This window comes from Squalius cephalus (assembly GCF_949319135.1).
Source record: "Squalius cephalus genome assembly, chromosome: 7".
Taxonomy (NCBI): Eukaryota; Metazoa; Chordata; class Actinopteri; order Cypriniformes; family Leuciscidae; genus Squalius; species Squalius cephalus.
In genome coordinates this window covers 30,827,325-30,850,076 of record NC_137128.1, presented here as the reverse complement: position 1 = coordinate 30,850,076, position 22,752 = coordinate 30,827,325, and the positions used below count along the sequence as shown (strand labels likewise).

The 22,752-nt window shown below is 36.0% G+C and overlaps 1 protein-coding gene across 2 annotated transcripts in view; it reads left to right on the top strand.

Moving 5' to 3' along the window:
- The window catches only part of slc4a2a (solute carrier family 4 member 2a), a 32,892-nt gene that overhangs the window by 5,612 nt on the left and 4,528 nt on the right, over positions 1 to 22,752 (top strand). Inside the window, exons 2-19 of one of the 2 annotated variants that reach the window (XM_079876606.1) lie at positions 1,510 to 1,668; positions 10,333 to 10,489; positions 10,951 to 11,207; positions 11,282 to 11,418; positions 11,495 to 11,727; positions 13,102 to 13,241; positions 14,152 to 14,208; positions 15,628 to 15,808; positions 16,784 to 16,919; positions 17,070 to 17,259; positions 17,354 to 17,459; positions 17,562 to 17,746; positions 18,619 to 18,835; positions 18,960 to 19,163; positions 19,264 to 19,412; positions 20,432 to 20,626; positions 20,913 to 21,125; positions 21,235 to 21,324. In XM_079876606.1, the coding sequence (XP_079732732.1) occupies positions 1,609 to 1,668; positions 10,333 to 10,489; positions 10,951 to 11,207; positions 11,282 to 11,418; positions 11,495 to 11,727; positions 13,102 to 13,241; positions 14,152 to 14,208; positions 15,628 to 15,808; positions 16,784 to 16,919; positions 17,070 to 17,259; positions 17,354 to 17,459; positions 17,562 to 17,746; positions 18,619 to 18,835; positions 18,960 to 19,163; positions 19,264 to 19,412; positions 20,432 to 20,626; positions 20,913 to 21,125; positions 21,235 to 21,324 (2,907 nt within the window). In that variant the 5' untranslated portion in view covers positions 1,510 to 1,608. The remainder of the gene's footprint in view (positions 1 to 1,509; positions 1,669 to 10,332; positions 10,490 to 10,950; positions 11,208 to 11,281; positions 11,419 to 11,494; positions 11,728 to 13,101; positions 13,242 to 14,151; positions 14,209 to 15,627; positions 15,809 to 16,783; positions 16,920 to 17,069; positions 17,260 to 17,353; positions 17,460 to 17,561; positions 17,747 to 18,618; positions 18,836 to 18,959; positions 19,164 to 19,263; positions 19,413 to 20,431; positions 20,627 to 20,912; positions 21,126 to 21,234; positions 21,325 to 22,752) is intronic. The other variant, XM_079876607.1, reaches the window with a different exon arrangement.

Genomic DNA, 22,752 nt, shown 5'->3' with positions numbered 1-22,752 from the left:
ATGGCTTAGACTCAGCCAGGACTAGGCCTTAGTTAAATTAGGACATTTAAGTAGCTTTTATAAACATGCCTTAAAAAACATTACTGCTGTGAATCTTGAGACAAAACAATGGCACTGACATAAAGGTTTGTCAGTGCAAGTGGCTTTCAGTTAAGACAGCTCAAACATACATTTTAAGAATTAAGCATTGTTTGTGAAACCAGGAAATGAAGTATAAGTACAGGAACAGGGCACCTTCACCAAAATGCAGTCATATCATCAACACATGGCTCTGAACAATTTCATTGCACAGTTTAAAATGGTGCGTTGATGCAAATAACATTTGTAAAACTTTTCCTTGATAAAGCTTTGAAGACACTTTATGTCCTAATAATAAAGGAAACAGTGCACATGAACTCCAGCTATTATAACTACTCAGCCTTGAAAAGAGTGTTCTCTGTTTAGGCAAGTGCATGCTTCACCAACGTCACACACATTACTTGACCTTTGAATGGACGGTGCCACAGGAAACTTTAAGAAAGAGTCAGGGGAAGTAGATAAGCTGAGACTGCAGTGGCAATGTTTTCTCATATTTAGGCCTTGTGTTCCAATGATATTCTTTCTCTCTCTCTTTATTTTTTTTTTAGATTGCCATATTGTTTTTGTGATGGCTTGGTGTTAACCTGTTCTTTATAAGTGGAATATTTAAAAAAGTACTGATGGTTCTGTAGGAAGAAATGCATTATGTAATGTGACCTTACACCTACATCTGTATCGATTTGAATGAGGATGTGGCTTCTACTTTTGGTGGTTTCCATTCAGAAATTTTGCAGAATTTCCTGTGACCTGGCCAATTTACATGAAATGCTGTTACTGTGATATTGTATATGAGCTTTGACCTTGTTGTTGACTGATGCTCAGACAGATTTACAGTGTCTGAATATCTCTCTAATGGAGCGTACAAACATCAAGTTGAAGATAAAATATAGCATTGAAAAGCACATCTTCCAGCTTTCAGTTTTCTTGAGATTTCAAGGATGGGGAAATGCCTTTCATGGAAATATGATTTATATTTCACAATTGAGAATGTATTTTTAAACTTGAGAATGTGCATATGTGATGTTGCAATCGTTTATATGAGTACAAATTATTATGTGGTTTACTCTCATCATAATCTAATGAAATGACTCTTGGAGAAATGGTCTTTAAAAGACTTCCAGCAATATGCATTTAAAGCTATTCACAGAAAGTATCATTTATGTTACTATTTAACTATATGGATCTTTACTTTATTGCTTTAAAGCTATTAATGGACAGGCTTTAACGGCCATTAAAGCCAAGCAATCTCTTTAGAATTGAGAGCTTTCTCAGTGCTGCATTTTTAAATAAACTACAAAAAACAAGCTCAGTGAGGAAAAAAATAAAGGTCGTCTCTAAGACATTGCTGCATGTCATTGTTGATATTATTTAAATTAATGTGTCATGGAACTTTTAACCAAGCATATTTTCTTTTTCTGTGTGTCACATCAGGTTATGCTGCCCGAAAGTTCCCAGTTGAGTCTGAGTGAAAGAGAAAAGGGCTAAAGCCAGTGCACTTTACAGCATCACCCACAAACCTGACCATAAGCAATGAGTGACCCTCAGGACGCCAGTGACGTCACTTCTGCCGCAGGCTTGACAAGACCTTCGGTAAGTAATTTTTAAGTATTTTTTAAGTTTTAATTTTTAGACTATGATGATCAATAAGAAGTTCATCCATATTACACACTAAATGTTAGTAAATCTGGCGAGTTTACAATGACCCTGATTACTTTTTTATGGCATATTCCTGCTGTAAAAGACTCATAAGAGTCCTTTGCTTGTGAATCTAATTACACTGGTCCGTTGTATGAGTTTTTGGCATGCAGCCCTCAAGCACAGCTCAATAGAAAGACATTTTGTACTTGTAAAGTTTTGTAACCACTGTAAAAAAAAAAAAAAAAAAAAAAAAAAAATTTTTACAAATTGGAAAATGAATTGATAATTTTCTGCCAGGACATTATCCAGTAATTTTACGGACAATTGAATGCATAGTGATGTTTAGGAACATCAAGTACCTGTTCTGCTGATTTGTAGAGACTAGCAGTGGTCAGATTGCCATTTATCCTCCTGGGGTCTGATTCACTAGAATAAGATTTAAAAACAATCAGTGTAACCATGGAGACAGAGCCACCTAATGTGCCATACCCAGAAATCAATTTACATCTGAGGAACATGTTGTGCTATTATACTGCTGTGATGAAGATGTGCTTGGTTTTTAAATATTTTTATATAATATGTCCCTGAGAAACTGTAGTGTTTTAATTAGCCTTTATCTGGGTGGTTTTCTGCTCCTCATGGCTTAATGGACTCCCTCCTTACGCTTCAAGGTGGGTACAGGGGCTCTCAGCAGTGACAATCGAGAATTTAAACCTACTATAAACAAAACTGTTGTTGATCAAGGCTCATATTGATGACTTTTGAGTGTGAATAATGTTGCATAATAGCTCCTTAAATAAAAATCTCAACTGGAATAAGACTGTAATTACTTTAACTCCCGTTTCACAGACAAGGCTTAAGTCTAGTCCCAGACCAAATGCATGTTTGAGCTGTTTTAACTGAAAGCAACTTGCACTGGCATCTTAAAATATGTCAGTGCCATTGTTTTGTCTCAAGGTGCACAACAGTAATGTTTTTTTGTTTTTGAAGGCACGTTTTAAAAGCTACTTAAATGTCCTAATTGAACTAAGGCCTAGTCATGGCTAATCCTTGTCTGTGAAACCAGGCCTAAATGTCTTCTAATTTAGGTTATATATCAGTGTTGCAGTGAAAATTGCATTAAGATACAGAGAAACAAAGGTTGCAAACAAGATACATGATTTAATAGTAAAAATAGCTTTAAACAAGATACATTTGCATCAGAAGCTACATTTTGTAACATATTGGCCTGGTCTCACAGACAGGGCTTAGATTAAGCCAGGATTAGGCCTTAGTTCAATTAGGACATTTAAGTAGCTTTTATAAACGTGCCTTAGAAAAAAACATTACTTGGTGTGCATCTTGAGACACAACAATGGCACTGACATATTTTAAGATATGTCAGTTCAGGTTACTTTCAGTTAAAACAGCTCAAACATGCATTTTAGTCTGAGACTAGACATAAGCCTTGTCTGTGAAACCGGACGATTAAGACTTATTTTCAGAAAACCCTGAATTGATTATACTTTTCTTACCCCATTGAAATTTTTCTAGGCATAAAGCTAAATAATTTATTTTAAAAATATGTAATTCATTCATAAAACTATATTATTATTGTAAAATACATATTTCCTTAATTTCAATTATTTACTTAATGTAAAACCAGACAAAATTCCTAAATAATGAAAAAATTCAGTGCAGTTGATTAACATTCTTCAAAAGATGATGGGATCATGTCAGTTTATTATATCATTTCATACATAAAGTGGAAATTGTCACAGGAAATGGCACTTAAAATAAAGATCTCTTCAGAGTGGGTGGAACGGAACATCCTGAAATGTAATTTTAATACCTGATTAGATAATGGTGTTTGAAGGTTATGCAGAAGATTAGTTTTTTTTGTGTGTGTGAAGACTGATGAGATAAAAGAGCTAAACAAATGTCAATCAGCGGATTCTGTGTGAAGTCATTTTCTTTCTGGTAAAACGATCATGTAATTCTGCAGGATCGCAGCTCATTCATTCATTGTTCCAGATATTTAAACGGTGCTCAGATCTCACAGAGGCAATTTCACTTCTGTGGGAAAATGTAAGTCAATATGAGTCTCTCACTGTGTAGATGGAAGGACGAAAGTGAAGTGATAGGAGCATCGCATTTCATCCTTTGTAAAGAAAAAAGAGAAACCCTGTGTAGAGAATTCGGTATTCAGGAAGACAATACTTTGACTTATATCAGAAATATTTGAGCCAGGTGACCATGATAGAGCCAAATCAGAGAGGTGGAATGTGAGTGTCTTATGCCTCATGCACCTGGGGAACCAGTAGCAGTAAGAAGTAAGTACACATACTCTTTCCCTCACTGAAGGCACCAAGTTAGGACTGCTACTGGTTCCCCAGGTGCATGAGGTCGTCACAACAAGATTCCAGGGACGTATTTTCATATAACTTTAGGAATTTAGGGATTTGGGATAATATACGATTCTAAGCGTACACAATCAGTCTTATCCATCCCTTACGAAAAAGAAGTTTATTCAAGTGTGCTATTAATATACTTCTTTTAAACTAAAAATAAAAAGTATACTTTCAGTCTACTTTTTATATACTTCTCAGAAATATACTTTATGTACTTCTCAGAAATATACTTCAAATTGCACTTAAGTATACTTGACTTATACTGACAGAAAAGTCTAAGTATATTTGGCCTATACTTTTTGATATACTTAAAAGTATAATTAAGTATTCTAAGTATTCTTGGCTTGTACTTGTGTTTACTATTTTGATTGAGTAGCTTATTAAATACTTTTTTAAAAAACATAATATTACATACCGTCTTATAAACTATAGCCTAACATGTTCAGCTTTATATAGTAACAAACTTTCGGGTGGAATAGCTTATAGAGTAAATAAAATAAGCATGGAAAATAAGTTTATTCAAGTGTTTTATTAGTATACTTCTTTTCATCTAAAAAGAACAAGTCTACATTTTATATTCTCAAAAATATACTTAATTACACTTAAGTGTACTTGACTTATACTGAGAGAAAAAGTCCAAGTCCAACTTTTCCCCACCATTGACTGAATTTTACAGCTACCCATGTTTTCACTGGTATACGGTAGGGGGCTCTATGACACATCTTCTAGTACAGAATCTCTGGATCAAAACACAGGAGAAGAAGAAGCTGAACCATGTGATAGAAGATTGCTCACTCAAATGTAAAATAATGTGATCATCAAACATTAAACAGCTTGTAAATCAAAACTGCTTAATGTTTCCAAATGAAATGAAGCGTAGGCCTAACCCATGAAGAGAAAACGACTGTGAAGCTTTGGGGGTGTTGGACTCGATCTAGCAGCTACTCCACCTGTGTTTTGATCAGCGTTCTGGATCTGATCAAGGCGTAGTCTTTGACAAAAATGTGATTTTCTCAACTATTTTGTTTAAAATGTTGCCTTTCTTTATGAAACTTACCGACATTCAAGTGTTGATAAAAAAGGATGCATGAAGCTAATAAAATGTTTTTTAAAATTAAAGTAGAGTTAAAGGTATTTTTCAAGTATAAAAAATAACATTTGAACATCGTAGTATACTGTAGGCCTACTGCAACTGCAAAAATTGTATATAAATAGTAAACTATAAGTATAATGTTAAGTTCATTTAAAGAAAACTACTAGTTACAAGTTTTCTTTAAGTGAACTTAACATCATGCTTATAGTTTACCATTTATATATTATTTTTACTCTTTTAGTGTACTCTCAGTAAACTACTAGTTTAGTAGTTTTATACTACAAGTTTACTGAGAGTACACTAAAAGAGTAAAAATAATATATAAATGGTAAACTATAAGCATGATGTTAAGTTCACTTAAAGAAAACTTGTATAAAACTACTAAACTAGTAGTTTACTGAGAGTACATTAAAAGAAAACTTGTAGTATAAAACTACTAAACTAGTAGTTTACTGAGAGTATACTTCAAAGTTGCTACAAGTATTAAAATAGTAAACTACTAGTATACTCATAAGTTCACTTGCAGTACAAATGAGAAACATAATTATGAACTAGTTGTGCACTTAAAGTTTACTACTGTTACACTTATAGAACACTTAAACATATACTTTTATATACTTCAAGTGGGCCAATTTAGTCCCAAGCGGTATTAAAATAGTACACTTACAAGTTTACTACTAGTACATATTGACATTAGTATACTTACTACATAAAGTATACTTAAAAATATACTTGAACATTACTCAAGTATACTCCATAAAATGAACTTGAAGTATACTTTTTTTTCGTAAGGGATGTTTGATATTTAATATAAATGAGGAGCGTTATTTTGGTCTAATAAGATTTTGGTGTAGACGGAGCTCCATGACAAAATCTAGTGTCACTTGTGCGGTCATGGTTAGGATGAAAACTCCAGTTAACATATACCTTTTATTGCCTTTAGCTTTTTTGGGTTGCGACTGATTAGGATATGGTGCAAGACATACTGTATAGGGGGCCATTAACACCAAATGTTTTTTTTTTTGTGTGTTAAAAACGTCCATCTTGCACATGTAAACATAGAAAAGAAAAACAATTGAAAATCAGAGCAAAAACTTTCTGTGTGAACAGCCCTTATCTGGTGGAATAGGATCAAAGGGGATCAGGGTTCAAATCCCAATCTATGTATGGGGTTTTGTTAGCCTATGAAACCAACTTTACTTGATAGACAGTGAACTTTAGTTGAGAACTAAAATTTCTCTGATAAAAGCAGATTTGATATTTTGACTTCTTTTATGTTCCAAAATATTATGCAAATTACTTGTGGAAGGTGAAATGTCATTGGACGGACCAAATTTAGACGTGAATGGGTGGTTTCGGTCACAGTATTTTTTCTTAAGAACTGGTAGTTCTTCAAATAGGAAGAAGATGACGCGTGTAAGGGATCAGGATTTGACTATAGATATGGCCGATGATGTCATAGGCTGGGGGTGTAGATAAGTGTCTGATTACTTCATGCTGCTTCCTTTATTTGACAGCTACCTAGTATGTGGTTGCCATGGTTATACACTGCAGATACCTTTCGGTGTCCTGACTGTCAGCTGGTCACTACTGTGTATTGTGTTTTCTAGTCCACAGCATTGGGTATTTGGTATTCTGATGTCTTACCAGGCTTCTTAACAAGGCTAACCAACAGCTTTATAAGTAAGACAATGCTTCATTTGTGTCCTCGACACGTTTAGCATCCCGAACTTGACTTCATGATCTACTTGAGCAACAGCCTCTGTGAGTGGCTGTAGGAGTGCTGACTCACTCTCTGTGGCATAGGGGGGGTGAACTACATGATGTTGCCAGAGCCTGGTATCTGTGGGCATGTTAGTTTTACCCGGACAGGGCCCCCCCTGTCAAAACACTGAATTAAATTGAGCACAAGATCACAAGCCTCAGTTTATCCTCAGGATAGCATACCACAGACAGTGGGGGAGAAGACACGGAATGAGAGAATGAGTGTAGAGTGAGCAAAAGAGAGTGGATGGCCACAAACATACAGATATGTAATTTACTGTGTAAACCCAAAGAAAGCAATCCATTTGCATTCACTTTTATGTCATTGGCAGTTAAGTTGGTGGCGCAAGACCCCTGGAAGTGTGTGATTTGAAATCTGACTTCTTTATGAGCACTCAGTTCTGCATCCAAGTTTTTTTTTTGACCTGTCATCTGTGACTGATTATTTGGCTGATGACAACACTGATTCACTGAAGGCAAAAGTACATTTCATTCTTTCTTAAAGGGGTCGTCGGATGCCCATTTTCCACAAGTTGGTATGATTCTTTAGGGTCTTCATGTAAAGTTAGTAACATACTTTGGTTAAAATTCCTCAATGGTTGTGTAAAACAACACCCTTTTTTCCTCCTCAAAAACCGTTTCGGTGCAGGTCTCTTTAAATGATAATGAGCAACTGCTCACCCCACCCCTCTCTTCCGTGGGGCGTGTCGACACAAGACACATAAAGTGCTGCCTTGGTGGACAGTATACAAATGGCTGAGAGCAGAAATATGCTAATACAGGACAGTCCGTCAGCAGTCGGGGGCGGAGCATGAGCAATATGACATCATATTTCTCAGAAAATCCAAATGGCTTGATTATTGGGAGTGTTTAGGCTTTTTGAGGATAAAAAAAAAGGAGTGAATGGATTTTTTTCATTGTATGGTGGTTGTGTCCACACACTGCAAAGACACACTTATATGCAAACACCACATAAAAGTGAATTTTGCATCCGATGACCCCTTTAAGAAAAGAAAAAGAAAACTTGGTAAATTACCTACTATAATATAACAATATATTTGCAAATCATGTGTTGCTTGCAAAATAATGTATTTCATCAGAATGCACAGGTAATTATGACTGGTCTGGCAGTCAGTGCATTTTGGAGCCAGATTGTGTAGTTCCAGAATATACTAGCAGGGGCTATCCTGGCAAACCTTGTTTTACCATGTTATTTTTGTGCCTTGTACTGAGCTTTTGCGTGCGTGAATACATTACAGTATTGATAAGTATGGACCACATAGCTTGTTTATTGAATATTACAACAAGCAGTGATAAATTGTATTTGTTTGTTTGTTTATCATAGTTTAATTGGGAGAATTCATTTATGAGATGGAATTTCATTTTTTTGGTCTTTCCTTAGAATGTCTTTTGTATAATCTTATTTCTATAATATTTATACAAAGTATCATCTTGTGTACACTGCCATTCAAAATTTTGGGATCAGTAATATTTTATTATGTTTTAATGTTTTAAAAGAAGTCTCTTACTTCTTACCTTGGCTACATTTATTTGATCCAAAATACAGTAAAAACAGTAATATTGTGAAATATCTATCTATAAATTACAGGAACGTCTGTCTGTCTGTCTGTGTGTCTGTATGTCTGTCTGTGTGACTGTTAACTGCATATCTCTCGAACCGTTAGTCCGATGGATTTCAAACTTGACAGGTGTCTCGCTACGGGCACGAGTAAGTGCAGTGCCAAGTTTGACGTTGTTTGGATGAGAAATGCTAAAGATATCGTTAAATATATCATTTTTAAAAGGTTGTGGTTTAAAAATAAACATTCTGACATTAGAGAGTTGTATCGGTCAAAGCAGAGCCGTAGAGAGACCAAACCAACAATTACTAAAAACACACACAAAAAATGATTTTGCACGGGTATTTTGCACTAGTCTATCTATAAATTACAGAAACGTCTGTCTGTCTGTCTGTCTGTCTGTGTGTCTGTGTGTGTGTGTCTGTTATTCGCATATCTCTCGAACCGTTAGTCCGATTGATTTCAAACTCGATAGGTGTCTCGCTACGGGCACGAGTAAGTGCAGTGCCAAGTTTGACGTTGTTTGGATGAGAAATGCTAAAGATATCGTTAAAAATATCAGTAAAAGAAGAACTTAGAAGGTTGTGGTTTAAAAATAAACATTCTGACATTAGAGAGTTGTATCATTCAAAGAAGCCCCAAGAAGGTTGTGGTTTAAAAATAAACATTCTGATATAAACACGATGAAAACCATATTTTCTGTTTCAAACTTTCACATAGCATCTTTAGGTTATAATAACATAAACAATTCAAATCCAGATTTTGATTTATGATTTTATGTTATTTTTTATCATATTGAAACTGTTGAAATCAGCCATCGCTAAGAAATATCTCCTAAACTTTTTTGACGCCGATCAGCTCACAAAAACTGATTTTGCACGGGCACTTTGCACTGCTCCCTGAATCGACGCACTTATTCATTTGTGGATGTTAACTGAATCTATAAGTCAGCTATGCTGTTTACTTCTGGATATTATATTTCATTCTGGTGCGCTTAACGTTAACGCTACTGTGTAATAGTAGCCTATGCTATTCACCAACTAAACATATCCTATTCAATGCGTTCACAGTCTCTTTCACGGGCATCATTTGTAGTTGCCTTTTCACAAACTGTTTGCTCAAGCATAGCTTTTTCAGTTCACTGTGTGCTACCATGCACAAATAAAAATAATTTCACTGAACTTTTGCTGTGTAATTGTAACAATGAGCACTCAAACACACCAAACCAACAATTACTAAATACACACTCAAAAACTGATATTGCACGGGCATTTTGCACTAGTTATTACAATATTACAAAAACCTATCTATTTCAGATAAATGCTGCTCTTTTGAACTTTCTATTCATCAAAGCATCCTGGAATTATTTTTTTACACAACTGTTTTCAACATCGATAATAATCGATAATAAATTCAGCTTGCCATCACAGGAATAAATTAAATTTTAAAATATATCCAAATAGAAAACAGTTATTTTAAATTATAATAATATTTTACAATATTACTGTTTTTACTGTATTTTGGATCAAATAAATGCAGCCTTGGTGAGCATAAGACGTCTTACCGATCCCAAACTTTTGAACGGCAGTATATATTTTCTTCTCTTTTCTCCTTATTTGTGTTTAATACTTTTTAAATAACTTTTTGTTTTGTTTTCTTAAGCATCTGTCATGATTATTAGATGATAATTGAATTACCATGGTGTGTTAAACCTGGCTATAATATAAAAATAAACTGAAGAACCTGAGAATGCATGTCTGCTAATATTTTTCTCTCTGGTTATGTGTAGCCTGTTGCAGTGCATTCTCCCCCCCAGCAATGTGATGATGATGACGAAGGGGACTTGAACAAGACACTGGGAGTGCAGCGCTTCCAGCAGATCCTCACTCCCGCCCCACGCGTGCCCATCGAACAACACCGCACATTTAATGAGGAGGACTTTGAGTGTGAGAGCTTGTTAACATAAACCATTATATTAAATGAGAATGCATATTTATGTGACTGTTCACGGTGTTTATGCTGTTTCTATTTCTAAAATTTTGCTATTTATCTCCAAATGTGAACTTTAAAGACATAGTGATAGAAATGTGAGGGAAAAAATGTATTTCAAGTATAATAAGAATTGTGTTCCCCTGAGAAACTTTGCAGTCTCTGGCAAAACATTTGCATTCTCTCCCAAAACTTTGTTTCCAGAGAATCTTTGCATTCACTCGCAAAGTACTGAAATATAGTTTTTCATCCTACCTCATATTATTTCCATCACAAAAGTTTTCTGAGGGAACGGAGAAATTTTGGGAGAGAACACAATATTTCCTCCCATCTCATTTTATTTTTTACCATCACCATGTCCCTTAAGGGGCTCCATAGTGTGGCTCTTCTAAGTCTGTGATGTTTGTGGTATTTGTAGATCACCGTCACACCTCTCTACACGTTCACCACCCTCTGTCTAAACATCTCCCAGAGGACCGGAGGAAAAAGCCCGGGAGGAAACGGAAGGACTCAGGACGGAGGAGGAGTTCATCCATGGGAGCAGCTCCCCCGATAGATGAGGATGATGAGGATGAAGAGGTGGATGAAGATTCCTGCAGCCAGCAGGAAAGAGAGGGCAATGTCACCACCACACCTACACCGGACACAGACACAGAGGTGGCAGAGCGGGCAGAGGTAATCAAGGCTCACATACACATACACACACAACATGTTATGACCTTGCTAACCTTTCTCTCTTCGGCCTGCAGTTTTTTGTATCACAAGATGACCCCAACTCCACTGTAAAAAAGAACGGTAAAGCCTTGCCTCATCGAAAACTGTCAATCATACCCCATTCAATACTTCACACCAGTATCAGCATCCCAGAAGATGTTGCAACAACCGCGTAAGTGAACACGCACGCACACATAGATTACCTACATGTATGTGCTCACCCTAACCTTGTTCTGTTAACTTTGCAGGGGCAGAAATTGGGTTCGTAATCTACCCAATGGCAGACGAGTTTCCGCACCATGTTTGTTTCCAAGTTTGAGTTCTCCAGACGGCAGCTCTAAGCCCGGCCGCAGCTATGATCTGCAGGAGCGCCGCCGCACGGGCAACATGACGGGCACTGTGCTAGCACACTACCAGCACATGCCCACTGACGAGAGCGAGGCACAGACGCTCGCCACGGTTGACCTGGATGGCATTAAGAGTGAGTATGTGGTTGTGTAAAATCTGATATTAACTTGACAATGTAAGACCACTGGAGAGTTTTAACATTTATTTATATTTAAATATGTATTATATTTTATTTTATTCAAATAAAAATAAAAAACTCAAAGGTTTGGGGTCTGCAAGAATTCTCTTATGATCACCAAGGCTTCATTCGATAAAACAATACAGTAACAACAGTAATAGTGTGACATATTTGTTTTTGGTTTAATATATTTTAAAATGTTTTTTTTTTTTTTTTTCTGTGATGGCAAAGCTAAATTTTCAGCATCATTACTCCAGTCTTCAGTGTCACACGATCCTAATATGCACAATCATTCTAATACGCTGATTTGACATTCCATTGATTTCTTAAAATCAATGTTGAATATTTTTATGAAATATATATATAATATATATAAATTATAAATATATATATATATATATATATATATATATATATATATATATATAATTTTTTTTTTTTTTTTTTTTTTTTTATGTCTATATGAAAATGCACAGCCATTTGTGTGGGCTTTAGTACAGCAGTGTGAGCACAGATACTGTAATAACAATAATGAGAAGAAGAAGAATGTTGATGATAATGATTATTATTATTATTATTATTAATAAATACAAAATGATATAATGTTTCTAAAAAAGAATTTGTACAATTTATAATAAAATACAACCTATAAAATATTTCCGAAATACCCCTGAAACCTGTTTAAATGCCTTCTAGTATAATATTATATATTATATTGGTTGTTAGTTAGATTGTTTTTCAGTATTAAGTAGTATGCATTATGCATTTTAGTAGATCATAGATCATCAATGACGTGTTTTGAGTGCAGGAAAATGTTTTTGTTTCCCCTGCTTCTTTTCTGTTTTTTTCTAAGGTTACAAAGGACTTCTTTATTTACCTTTCTGTTCTCATTCTTCTGAGAATAAATCATGTTTTCAGTCTGTACATCTAACCATCTATGGCTGTGATTCAGGAATGTGGACATTCTCAAAGGGTACAGAGCTTCCCACTACAACTGTGCCTTTGACGTCTCTTTTGTATCCGTGTGTGTGTGTGTGTGTGTGTGCTGAATATACAGACAATTTGACCAAACAATAGATCATTTTGAGACATAAAATTGAGTCATGTTCTAGTGACCGCTCAGTGGAGTTTTTCAGTTTGTGTTTCTGTGTTTGGATCCTGAGTATTGTGTGTAATGTAGCCAGTATTGTCAAGGAAAGGTAAGCACTAAGTTACTGATACTCACAGACCTTCTGGTGTGTTACAATGGATTCAGTTTTGTACTGAGTTGTTTGTTGTTTTCAACTCTTGGTTTAGTATTTAAACATCGTCTTGCTGTCTTTCTCGCAGGTCACAGGTTTGAAGATGTTCCTGGTGTGCGGCGGCACCTGGTTAAGAAGAGCGCTAAAGGTCAGGTGGTTCACATCGGCAAGGACCACAAAGAACCCAGCAGTCGCATCCGTACTAAGCTGGATCGAACCCCACATGAGGTGAGACCGCAGCCAACTAGATAATCTTTCTCCTGTCCACTTGGAGCTGTATCTAGGTGTTGCGTGTTTGATGTAGTAAATACAAATATTTGCATATTATGTCATCAGTATCACCTTAAAGCTGAAGTGTGTAGTTTCTATAGTGTCACTAAATGGAATTGTAAAAATATGATTAGTATTTACAGTAAAGTCCCCCTGTGGTGAAAATCAATCGTTTATATGTCTATGTGGTGTTTTTAATATGCTTTAAGACAAACCATGTGCCAATTTATAAGTCAACACCACTGCTGAATATGTTCTCCTTAAAACTGCAGTGAACCAAAGACAGTTTCAAAATCGCAATTTGAAATCGCTGTTGTTTCTGACGTCACAAACTACATTGCAACCAATCACGTCAACATGTGATCGTCAATAAGTGAATCTCTGAGCTGGTGTGAATGAATGGAGGCAGGGCTAATTTGCATTTTCATAGAACCGCGTAAACTAATTGAGGCAAGGGTGTACGTTTAAGCTATTTTAAGGCATGAAGAAAAAAAAATTCAAGAAAAAAAGGTTTAAATATGTAATTTTAGTGATCAAAGATGAGTTTAAAGGGAGACAATTATTGACTACAGGGGGACTTTAAAAGAGTATTTCCCAAACACTTCCCCATCTGTCACAAACTCACACGACTGGTTGAGTCAATATTTCTGTGTTTGCCTGGTCAAAATGCTCAAACGAAATGTTTTGACAATTTTTAGGAAATCAACCCAGTAATAGTTTAAATCTCGAGCAAATTGCACTCTTTAGCTTTAATGTTTTCTTATACTGGGGAGGAAATACTGTAAAGAATAGTTTTAGATTGCATGCTGTACAAATAAAGCTGCAGTATCTCTACTATTGGCTCACTGAGCCTGCTGTTGTTTATTAGAGGAGATCATGGCCCTGCTACATGGACCACAGGGTTCGTCATGCCAAACAGCTGAAGGTAGGGCGGCAGAGAGCTGGTATGATTGGTTTGTGGAACAGCTGAAGCTTGCGTGTGGTGTTTAACTACCACTTGTTTGCTGACACCACATCTGTACCTCTGGTGTTGTGGAGGGCAGAGAATGGTCACAATATCAGAACTGTGTATAACCAAGCTCATACTGGCAAAACTGTACTAGTATAGAGCTGTTCAGTTATTAAATAATGGTACTTTTTTGATTTATGAGTAAAATAAGTTCTTAAAGTACTTAAAGAGACTTTAATGTTTTGTTCTACAACATAAATTACATGCAGCCATTATGTGGATTAAAAACTTTTACAGATTTCACAAAGATGTGAGTTTATGTAGTTTTCCAATCAGGCGGCCATTGTAGTCCTTATTATACACAACCATTCAAAAGTTTGGGGACAGATTTTTTTCTAAAATAAATTAATAATACTTTGGCAAAGGATGCAATTAATTGGTCAAAAGGGACTTAAACATTGTTACAAAAGATATCTATTTCACATAAATGCTGTTCTTTTCAACTTTCTATTCATCAAAGAATCCAGAAAAAATGCCTTTCACAAAAAGATTAAGCAGCAAAACCATTTTCAAAATTGATAATAAAAAAATGTTTCTTGAGCACCAAATAAACAATGATTTCTGAAGGATCATGTGACACAGAAGACTTGAGTAACGGCTGCTGTTTGCCACCACAAGAATAAATCAATTTGTTGGGATTGGGATATATTTAAATAGAAAACAGTTTTTTTTTATTGTATCAATATTTTACAATATTACTATATAATATGACTTCAAATAAATGCAGCCTTGATGAGTATAATACATCAAAAACAATAAATCTTACCAAACCCAAACTTTTGAATGGTAGTGGATCTTATCTTATATTGCTATTTTCAAAGCACACAACATATTCAGGATTCACATTTGAGGTGTGTAGTTTAAAGTCTCTTCAAGTAGTGTTAACCACATACTGTATTTTACCCATAAATTTAAACCTCTATTCTAAAAACCCATTAGAAATTCCTCAGGGAACTTCAAATGCTTGAAATTAGTTTTAGGACAGCAAATTGAACAGCTCTACTGTCAACACAACAACAGTTGAAATATGCAGGCATTTTTGGCTGGCTTGCCTGAAAAGATTGCTCTCGTCTAAAAGAACTGCAGAGACAGTCTGCTTCCTCTAACAAATGTTATAGCATTACCTGCCATGATGCATGAACTATATAAGTACATTTATTGCTTAAGGTTGTGATGTGTTGTAAACTTTTTGCTTTAAACGATTTGCATTTCAAACCTGACTCAATTAACACGTAATTTCTTATAACTTAATCAGATGACTTTTCATCAAAATGGCTGTATTCGAAAGCTGTGTAAGAAAGTTCATATAAATTATAAGTGTATGTGCTCTCTCAGGTGTTTGTTGAGCTGAATGAGTTAGTGATGGATAAGAACCAGGAGATGCAGTGGAGGGAAACGGCTCGTTGGATAAAGTTTGAGGAGGATGTGGAGGAGGAGACCGAACGCTGGGGAAAACCTCATGTAGCTTCTCTCTCATTCCGCAGCTTGCTGGAGCTCCGCAGGACCATTTCACATGGTGAGAGAGGGGACAGAGACCAGAGGAGACAGAAATGACTGAAATACAATTATTTTATTATTGAATCAAATATAACAGCATTTTAACTTGTATAATAATATAATATAATACTAAATATTTGTATTATTTTATTAAAATGTTTTTTAATTATTTTATAAAAATAGGTGAATTGATTGCTTGCCTATATACTTTTTATTCCATATATATTTAAAGAGGACCTATTATGCTTTTTTACATTTTTAACAATTTTTAGTTTTTGAGCATGAAAAAGTTCTACAATGTTAAAAACACAGTTCACTCCAAAAGGAGTTATTCTCTATATCAGTAAGCACTGATTCTGAATTCCCTGAAACGCTTCAATTGTAGCCTTGAGTCACAATAATCCTCATTTAAATCATTTAAATAAAGCTGGAGAAAGAGAGTATGTGCTCTCCATACATAATAAAACGTAATTTTGTGGAAATAAAAAACATGGAAATAATTTTCATCCTATTGTTTAATATATTTATTTACTTGGTCAGTGTCGTAGTTTTTTTATTTTATTTTTTTTTAGTTTTTTTTTTGCTGTTGTAGAGTGAAATAACTGAAATCATTTGGCGAAGTGAAATGGACACGTAATGTGGTCAAGACCTGCCTGGAAACTACTTCAGCCATGAGTTTCCCTGAAAATAATTGCACACCTAAGAACGTTCGTCAACCAATCAGATTCAAGCATTCAACTGCCCCTTAGTATAAGTGAAAAATAATGTGTTTTTTTAAACATTCAAGCATGAAAACCTATTCTAGTAGACCCTAAAGACAAAACCAATCAAGACTTTGTAAAAGGGCATAATATGGCCTCTTTAAAATATATTCTGAGCACTATATTACAGCCAGCTTGTAACTAAAATGCTTTCTCTGTAATTATGTTTTGTGGTGTGTTTTGGAAGCAATGTCTTTTGGTGTGTCTGATGTATTGATGATATCATTTTGCAGGTGCAGTGTTGTTGGACCTGGACCAGAAGACCCTTCCTGGTATTGCTCATCAGGTTGTGGAGCAGATGATTATCACAGATCAGATCAGAGCACAGGACAGAGCCAACGTGCTCCGAGCTCTGCTCCTCAAACACAGGTTAGTTTACATAGGTTATGTTAACATTACATAGCATATCTCAAAAAGCCATAAATAATATCCCCTTTAAGAGACTCACCTATTCAGGAACATCTTACTCATTTGGATTATGCAGCTGAATCTTCTTCTTTTTGTTCTTCTGTTTGTCAGTCACCCGAGTGATGGCAAGGAGCACAGCTTGTTTAAAAGGAACATCTCTGCAACCAGCCTTGGCTCTCTCATATCTCATTACCATAGCAATAACCATATCGCCGCACCTGAGCCCCCTGCCACAGACCCGCTCATTGGAGGACTACGTAACTTTGAGTCGCGCGGTAGTGTGGACTTAGATAAGAATGAGGTACTGTATTTATTACAGTCTGTATGTGTGTTTTTGAGAGTCAAAGAAAGGTAAAATAGACAAACAATAGACCTTTTCCTCATTGTTTCCACAGAAAGACGCACCCCAGTTTTTTGGTTTGCACAAGGCCAAATCTAAACATGAGCTGAAGTTGCTTGAGAAGATTCCCGAGGATGCAGAAGCGACTGTTGTCCTTGTGGGTGAGTTTACTGTCTGTTCTCAGCTCTGTGATATCACATGAGTAGGCATATGACATACTACATCTGTTAAAGCCTTGATGCAGATGATCTCGATTTTCACAGGTAGCGTGGATTTCCTGGACCAACCCACCATGGCCTTTGTGAGACTGCAGGAAGCAGTTCTGTTAGAGTCAGTTCTAGAAGTGCCGATTCCAGTACGGTTTATATTCGTGCTCCTTGGCCCACCCAGTGCCAATGTTGACTACCACCAAATCGGCCGCTCCATATCAACTCTTATGTCAGATAAAGTAAGCACATAAGACACTATCAAGTCTCATTAAATAACTGATAGTTCATCAACAATTTATATTCTGGCTTATTCTATATATATATATATATATATATATATATATATATATATATATATATATATACTTAAAACAAGACTTTCAGGGAATGTACTCGACCCTTTTGAAGTTTGAGGTTTGGTGAGATTTTTTAAATGTTTCTCTTAGTCTCTTATACTCACCAAGGCAGCATTTATTTGATCAAATATACAGTAAAAGCAATATACAATAATATTAATATGATTCATATTTTTGTGGATACTGAGATGCATTTTTTCATCTGCATTTTTTTCATGCAGATTCTTTGAGGAATAGAAAGTTCAAAAGAACAGCATTTATTTGAAATATTTTTTTTGTAACATTGTAAATATCTTGACGGTCACATTTAAAGGTGCTCTAAGTGATGTTGGGTGACGTCACTTCTTGTCTAACCCCCCAAATCCCACCCCCAAATCCTTCTTGTCGGTTATTGGCTGGAGCAGTTTGTTATGTTTCGTGGTGCGGGTTAGCTCAGTTTGTTTTTCTTGCCGTTTGTGGAGCCTGGGGTGTCTACAGAGACCCTGTTTTTTTACAGTGTGTTCAGGGGACAGTCAGCTAGCGGATGGTGAGGAGATGTTTGCTGGATGTGACAAAAAATGTTTTGGCCTAAAAAAACGTGTGACATCGCTTAGAGCACCTTTAATAAATGTAATGCATGCTTGCTGTATAAAAGTATTCATTTTTTTCAAAATAAAAAAATACAAAATCTTACTTTTGAACAGTAGTGTTGTCTAACTGCTCTGTGAGTCAATTTTTCCACTAAGTAAAAATGCTATTTCAAACGTCCCTTCCAGCACTTTCATGAGGCGGCATATTTGGCAGATGAGCGCCAGGACCTGCTGACAGCAATCAACAGCTTCCTGGACTGCAGTATTGTGCTTCCTCCATCTGAGGTTGGAGGAGATGAGCTGTTGCATTCTATCGCTCGCTTCCAGAAAGAGATTCTGCACAAGAGACATGAACTAGAGGTCAAACTACAGGCCAAGGAACTTAAAAGCCCTGAGGACATGGGTACAAGGCTCTTGCTCATATGCAGAATACATAATTGAACAGATCAGTTTCCTGTTTATCCAAAATAAATGTACTGAATGAGCATTTTATCTCCCTTTTATTCATTCTAAATGTATTTTTTCAGCTCTTCATCCACCTTTGAAACCTATAGACGATCCTCTTCAGAGGACGGGTCGGCTGTTTGGCGGGGTTATCAGAGATGCACAGCGCCGCTACCCTAAATACATCAGTGATTTTAAGGATGCCCTAAGTCCTCAATGCATGGCCACAGTCATATTCATTTACTTTGCTGCCCTTTCACCTGCTATCACCTTTGGAGGACTATTGGGTTAGTTAAAGCTGTGCTTTTTATTATTTAAAGCACTGTTTTTCTGATGCAACTAAAACAAGATACCATTGCCTGATCAAATAATTTCTCTCTTCCCCAGGTGAAAAGACAGATGGTTTAATCGGTGTGTCAGAGCTGATTATTGCCACTGCCATGCAGGGAATGTTGTTCTGCTTGCTTGGGGCTCAACCTCTGCTGGTGGTGGGCTTCTCTGGACCCCTTCTAGTATTTGAAGAGGCCTACTATTCAGTTAGTATTTATAATAACTAAATACAAATTCTACAATTCACTAAGATCAAATTGCACCCACCGATAGTGCTTTTTTATTATGAACAAATTGCACTCAAATAGCACTGAATTATGAATAAAGTTTATATTTAGCCTAATTTGATTACAATGGTGTTTTTAGACTGAAAATGACAGTGATTAAATTGAAATACTCGCTGTGCTATTGCAATGCATTTAGTACTTGGTTTAGTAAAGGGTACTCTATGTAACTTATGGCCCTCTAGCATTTAAAAAAAACTATGCATTTTGCGGAAGAACAATGTCTCTGTGACAATTTACAATTGAAACTCTTCAATGAAATCTGTTAGTGAGCTACAAATGGCAAGTTATCTATTCAATAAATTACCTTAATCACCTGTTGAGTTATGGAAACGCCATCTCTGCGTTGCTTTTACAACATTTCAGATCCCTCAGTTCTCGCCATCTCCGAAAAGCCAAGCCAATGTTGATTTTTGTTTTATTACGAGCTTTGTCGCGTTCTCTTTTTGTCAGCAAACTCGCCTCTGTTCAGTGTTTTTTTTTATTCCCTGGAGGTTCGATATTTAGCTGGTTCATGTCCAACTTTCTTGCTCATTGTGACAACTAATCTATGGCACACCCACACCATAAACACATTAAACATTAAACACATTAAAGACAGGCGAGTGATGCATGTATGCAATTTCCTGCGAAAACCATTCTGACAGGTCTAAAATATAAACGCTTATAATAGGTTTACCATAGTGAATCAGGGTAAGACCAAAACACTTTTTGGAAGTAGGATTAATTATGTATTGACTCAATATTAAAAGTTTGTACATTTTGGAAAAAAAGTTACATAGTGTAACTTGAATAAAACAGTTTTATGCTGAATTGCTGCATGAAAAAGTGGTGCAACTGTTTAGTGAATTTGCCCCACAAACAAACTCAATTGTAAAATGTTTCACTGGAATGATATAGCAGGAAAATCTGAATGTGACCATGAATCAATGTGTTTGCAGTTCTGCAAGTCCAATGAAATCGAGTTTCTGACAGGACGTGCATGGATTGGAATTTGGTTGGTCATCATTGTAGTTCTCACGGTGGCCTTTGAAGGGAGCTTCCTGGTGCGATTTGTAACTCGCTTCACCCAAGAGATCTTCTCCATCCTCATCTCTCTCATCTTCATCTACGAGACCTTCTTCAAGCTGGGCAAAGTATTGAGATGCTATTTGTTGTTTAAACTAACGTTCAAAAGTGTGGGGTTGATACGATTTTTAAACTGTTTTTGAAATGTTTTAATGTTTAGGTTCACCTAGGCTGCATTTATTTGATCAAAAATACAGTAACATTTGTACAACTGTTTGGGTCAACTGAATGCATCTTTGCTAAATAAAAGTATTCATTGATTTAAAAAAAAAACCTTTGAACAGTAATGTATGTTTATGAGAGAGATTTAAATGCAATTAGCAGATATTCAGACAGTCTTTGTCTACTGTGCAGATCTTTATGGATCATCCTCTCAAGAGCTGCTATATGCGAGAAGAAAATGACACTGCTTTACCAACACCCAGCAGTGACGGCGGACCTGCAGATACCTCTCAAACCCTGAACCAGCCAAACACAGCTCTCCTCTCCTTGGTGCTCACGTCAGGCACCTTCTTCATTGCCTTTTATCTGCGTAAATTCAAGAACAGCGCTTTTTTCCCTGGCAGTGTAAGCTAGTATCCCAATGTTCATTCTAACATGGGGTGGCATTTACTTGATTCTGTGTGTGATGAAGTGTTATTGACCTTAGTGATATTGAATCTTATTTTTCACACAGCTCCGAAGGGCTATTGGGGATTTTGGAGTTCCTATTGCAATCTCCACCATGGTTCTGTTGGACTACAGCATTAAGGACACTTACACACAGGTGAAACAAGAAGAAATGTTTATATAATTTGATTTATGTATAATGTAATTAGTTTAGTCTTAGCATTGTCCACACAAACATTCAAATTCATTGCACATTAAGCAAGATTTTAAATTACACATTTCAAAATGACTAAAGACCAGCATGATATTAAAGGGATAGTTCACCCAAAAATGTAAATTCTGTCATCATCATTTAAACACCTCATGTTATTCCAAACCTGTATGAATTTCTTTGTTCTGCTGAACACAAAAGAAGATATTTGGAAGAATATGGGTAACCAAATACTTGATGGGCCCATCAACTTGGTTACATATTCTTCAAAATATCATCTTTTGTGTTCAGCAGAACAAAGAAATTCATACAGGTTTTTGTTTCAGTTACATTTTAATACTTTTTAACCATCTACCCACCATTAATTAAAGGGGTGGTATAATGCCCTTTTCACAAGATGTAGAATAAGTCTCTGATGTCCCCAGAGTGTGTTTTAGCTCAAAATACCCCACAGATATTTTTATATAGCATGTTAAAATTGTTACTTTTTGAGGGTGAGCAAAAACACACCGTTTTGTGTCTGGCCCTTTAAATGCAAATGAGCTGCTGCCCCGGCACAGGGGGCGGAGCTTCAAGAGCTGCACTCACACAGACATGCACTGGAAATTTCTACAACTTTTAGCCTTTTATGTTCAAACCGGAGTCAGACAAAGATGGAGAGACTCAAGAAGAAGTGACAACATGTAGAAGCATCAGGACATTTCTGAATGGTTAGTTGATGAATTTATGTAGCTTATGTGTAGTTATCTTCTAGTCATTGATTAGCATATTCTGTCTTGATAATCTATAAATCGTGTTCCGGGGGCGGGGTTTATGTAAATTCTAGGGTTGGTGATGTCACTAACCCTGGAAGAATGTTGTGTAGTCTCTACCAGCCGTTTGTTGTAGTCCTTAAAAAGCGATTTCTTTAAAAGCAAATATCTCCCTTTGCTTTGAACTTTGTGCGTTGTAACTTTGCAGATGTTGTTTATGCTCAAACAGCAACATTACACACTAACTAAAGTTAGAAAAGTGAAATCATAATCAACCACCCCTTTAAAGTCCCATGATATTGCTATCTGAGACGATCATCTCAGTACTTGTTTGTAAAGAGGCAGTCACATTTACTATTGTTCAGTGAATTTTTTTCACAGGCGATGTTCAGATATTTTTTTGTAGGAATCCACATTATCTGCAATTTTGCATGAGGGTGTAAGATTTCCCCACACAGAATCTCTATGTTGACCAACAGAAACCTGCTTGGTTTAAAATGAGCTTCTTTGTGAGCTGTGCTTCATATATTGCTGCACAATCAATATTTTTTGCCAACTTCGCTGATGTGACTGTGCTTTAAGAGTTCTAAGTTACCCCATGCTTGTTATTTGATTAGAGACT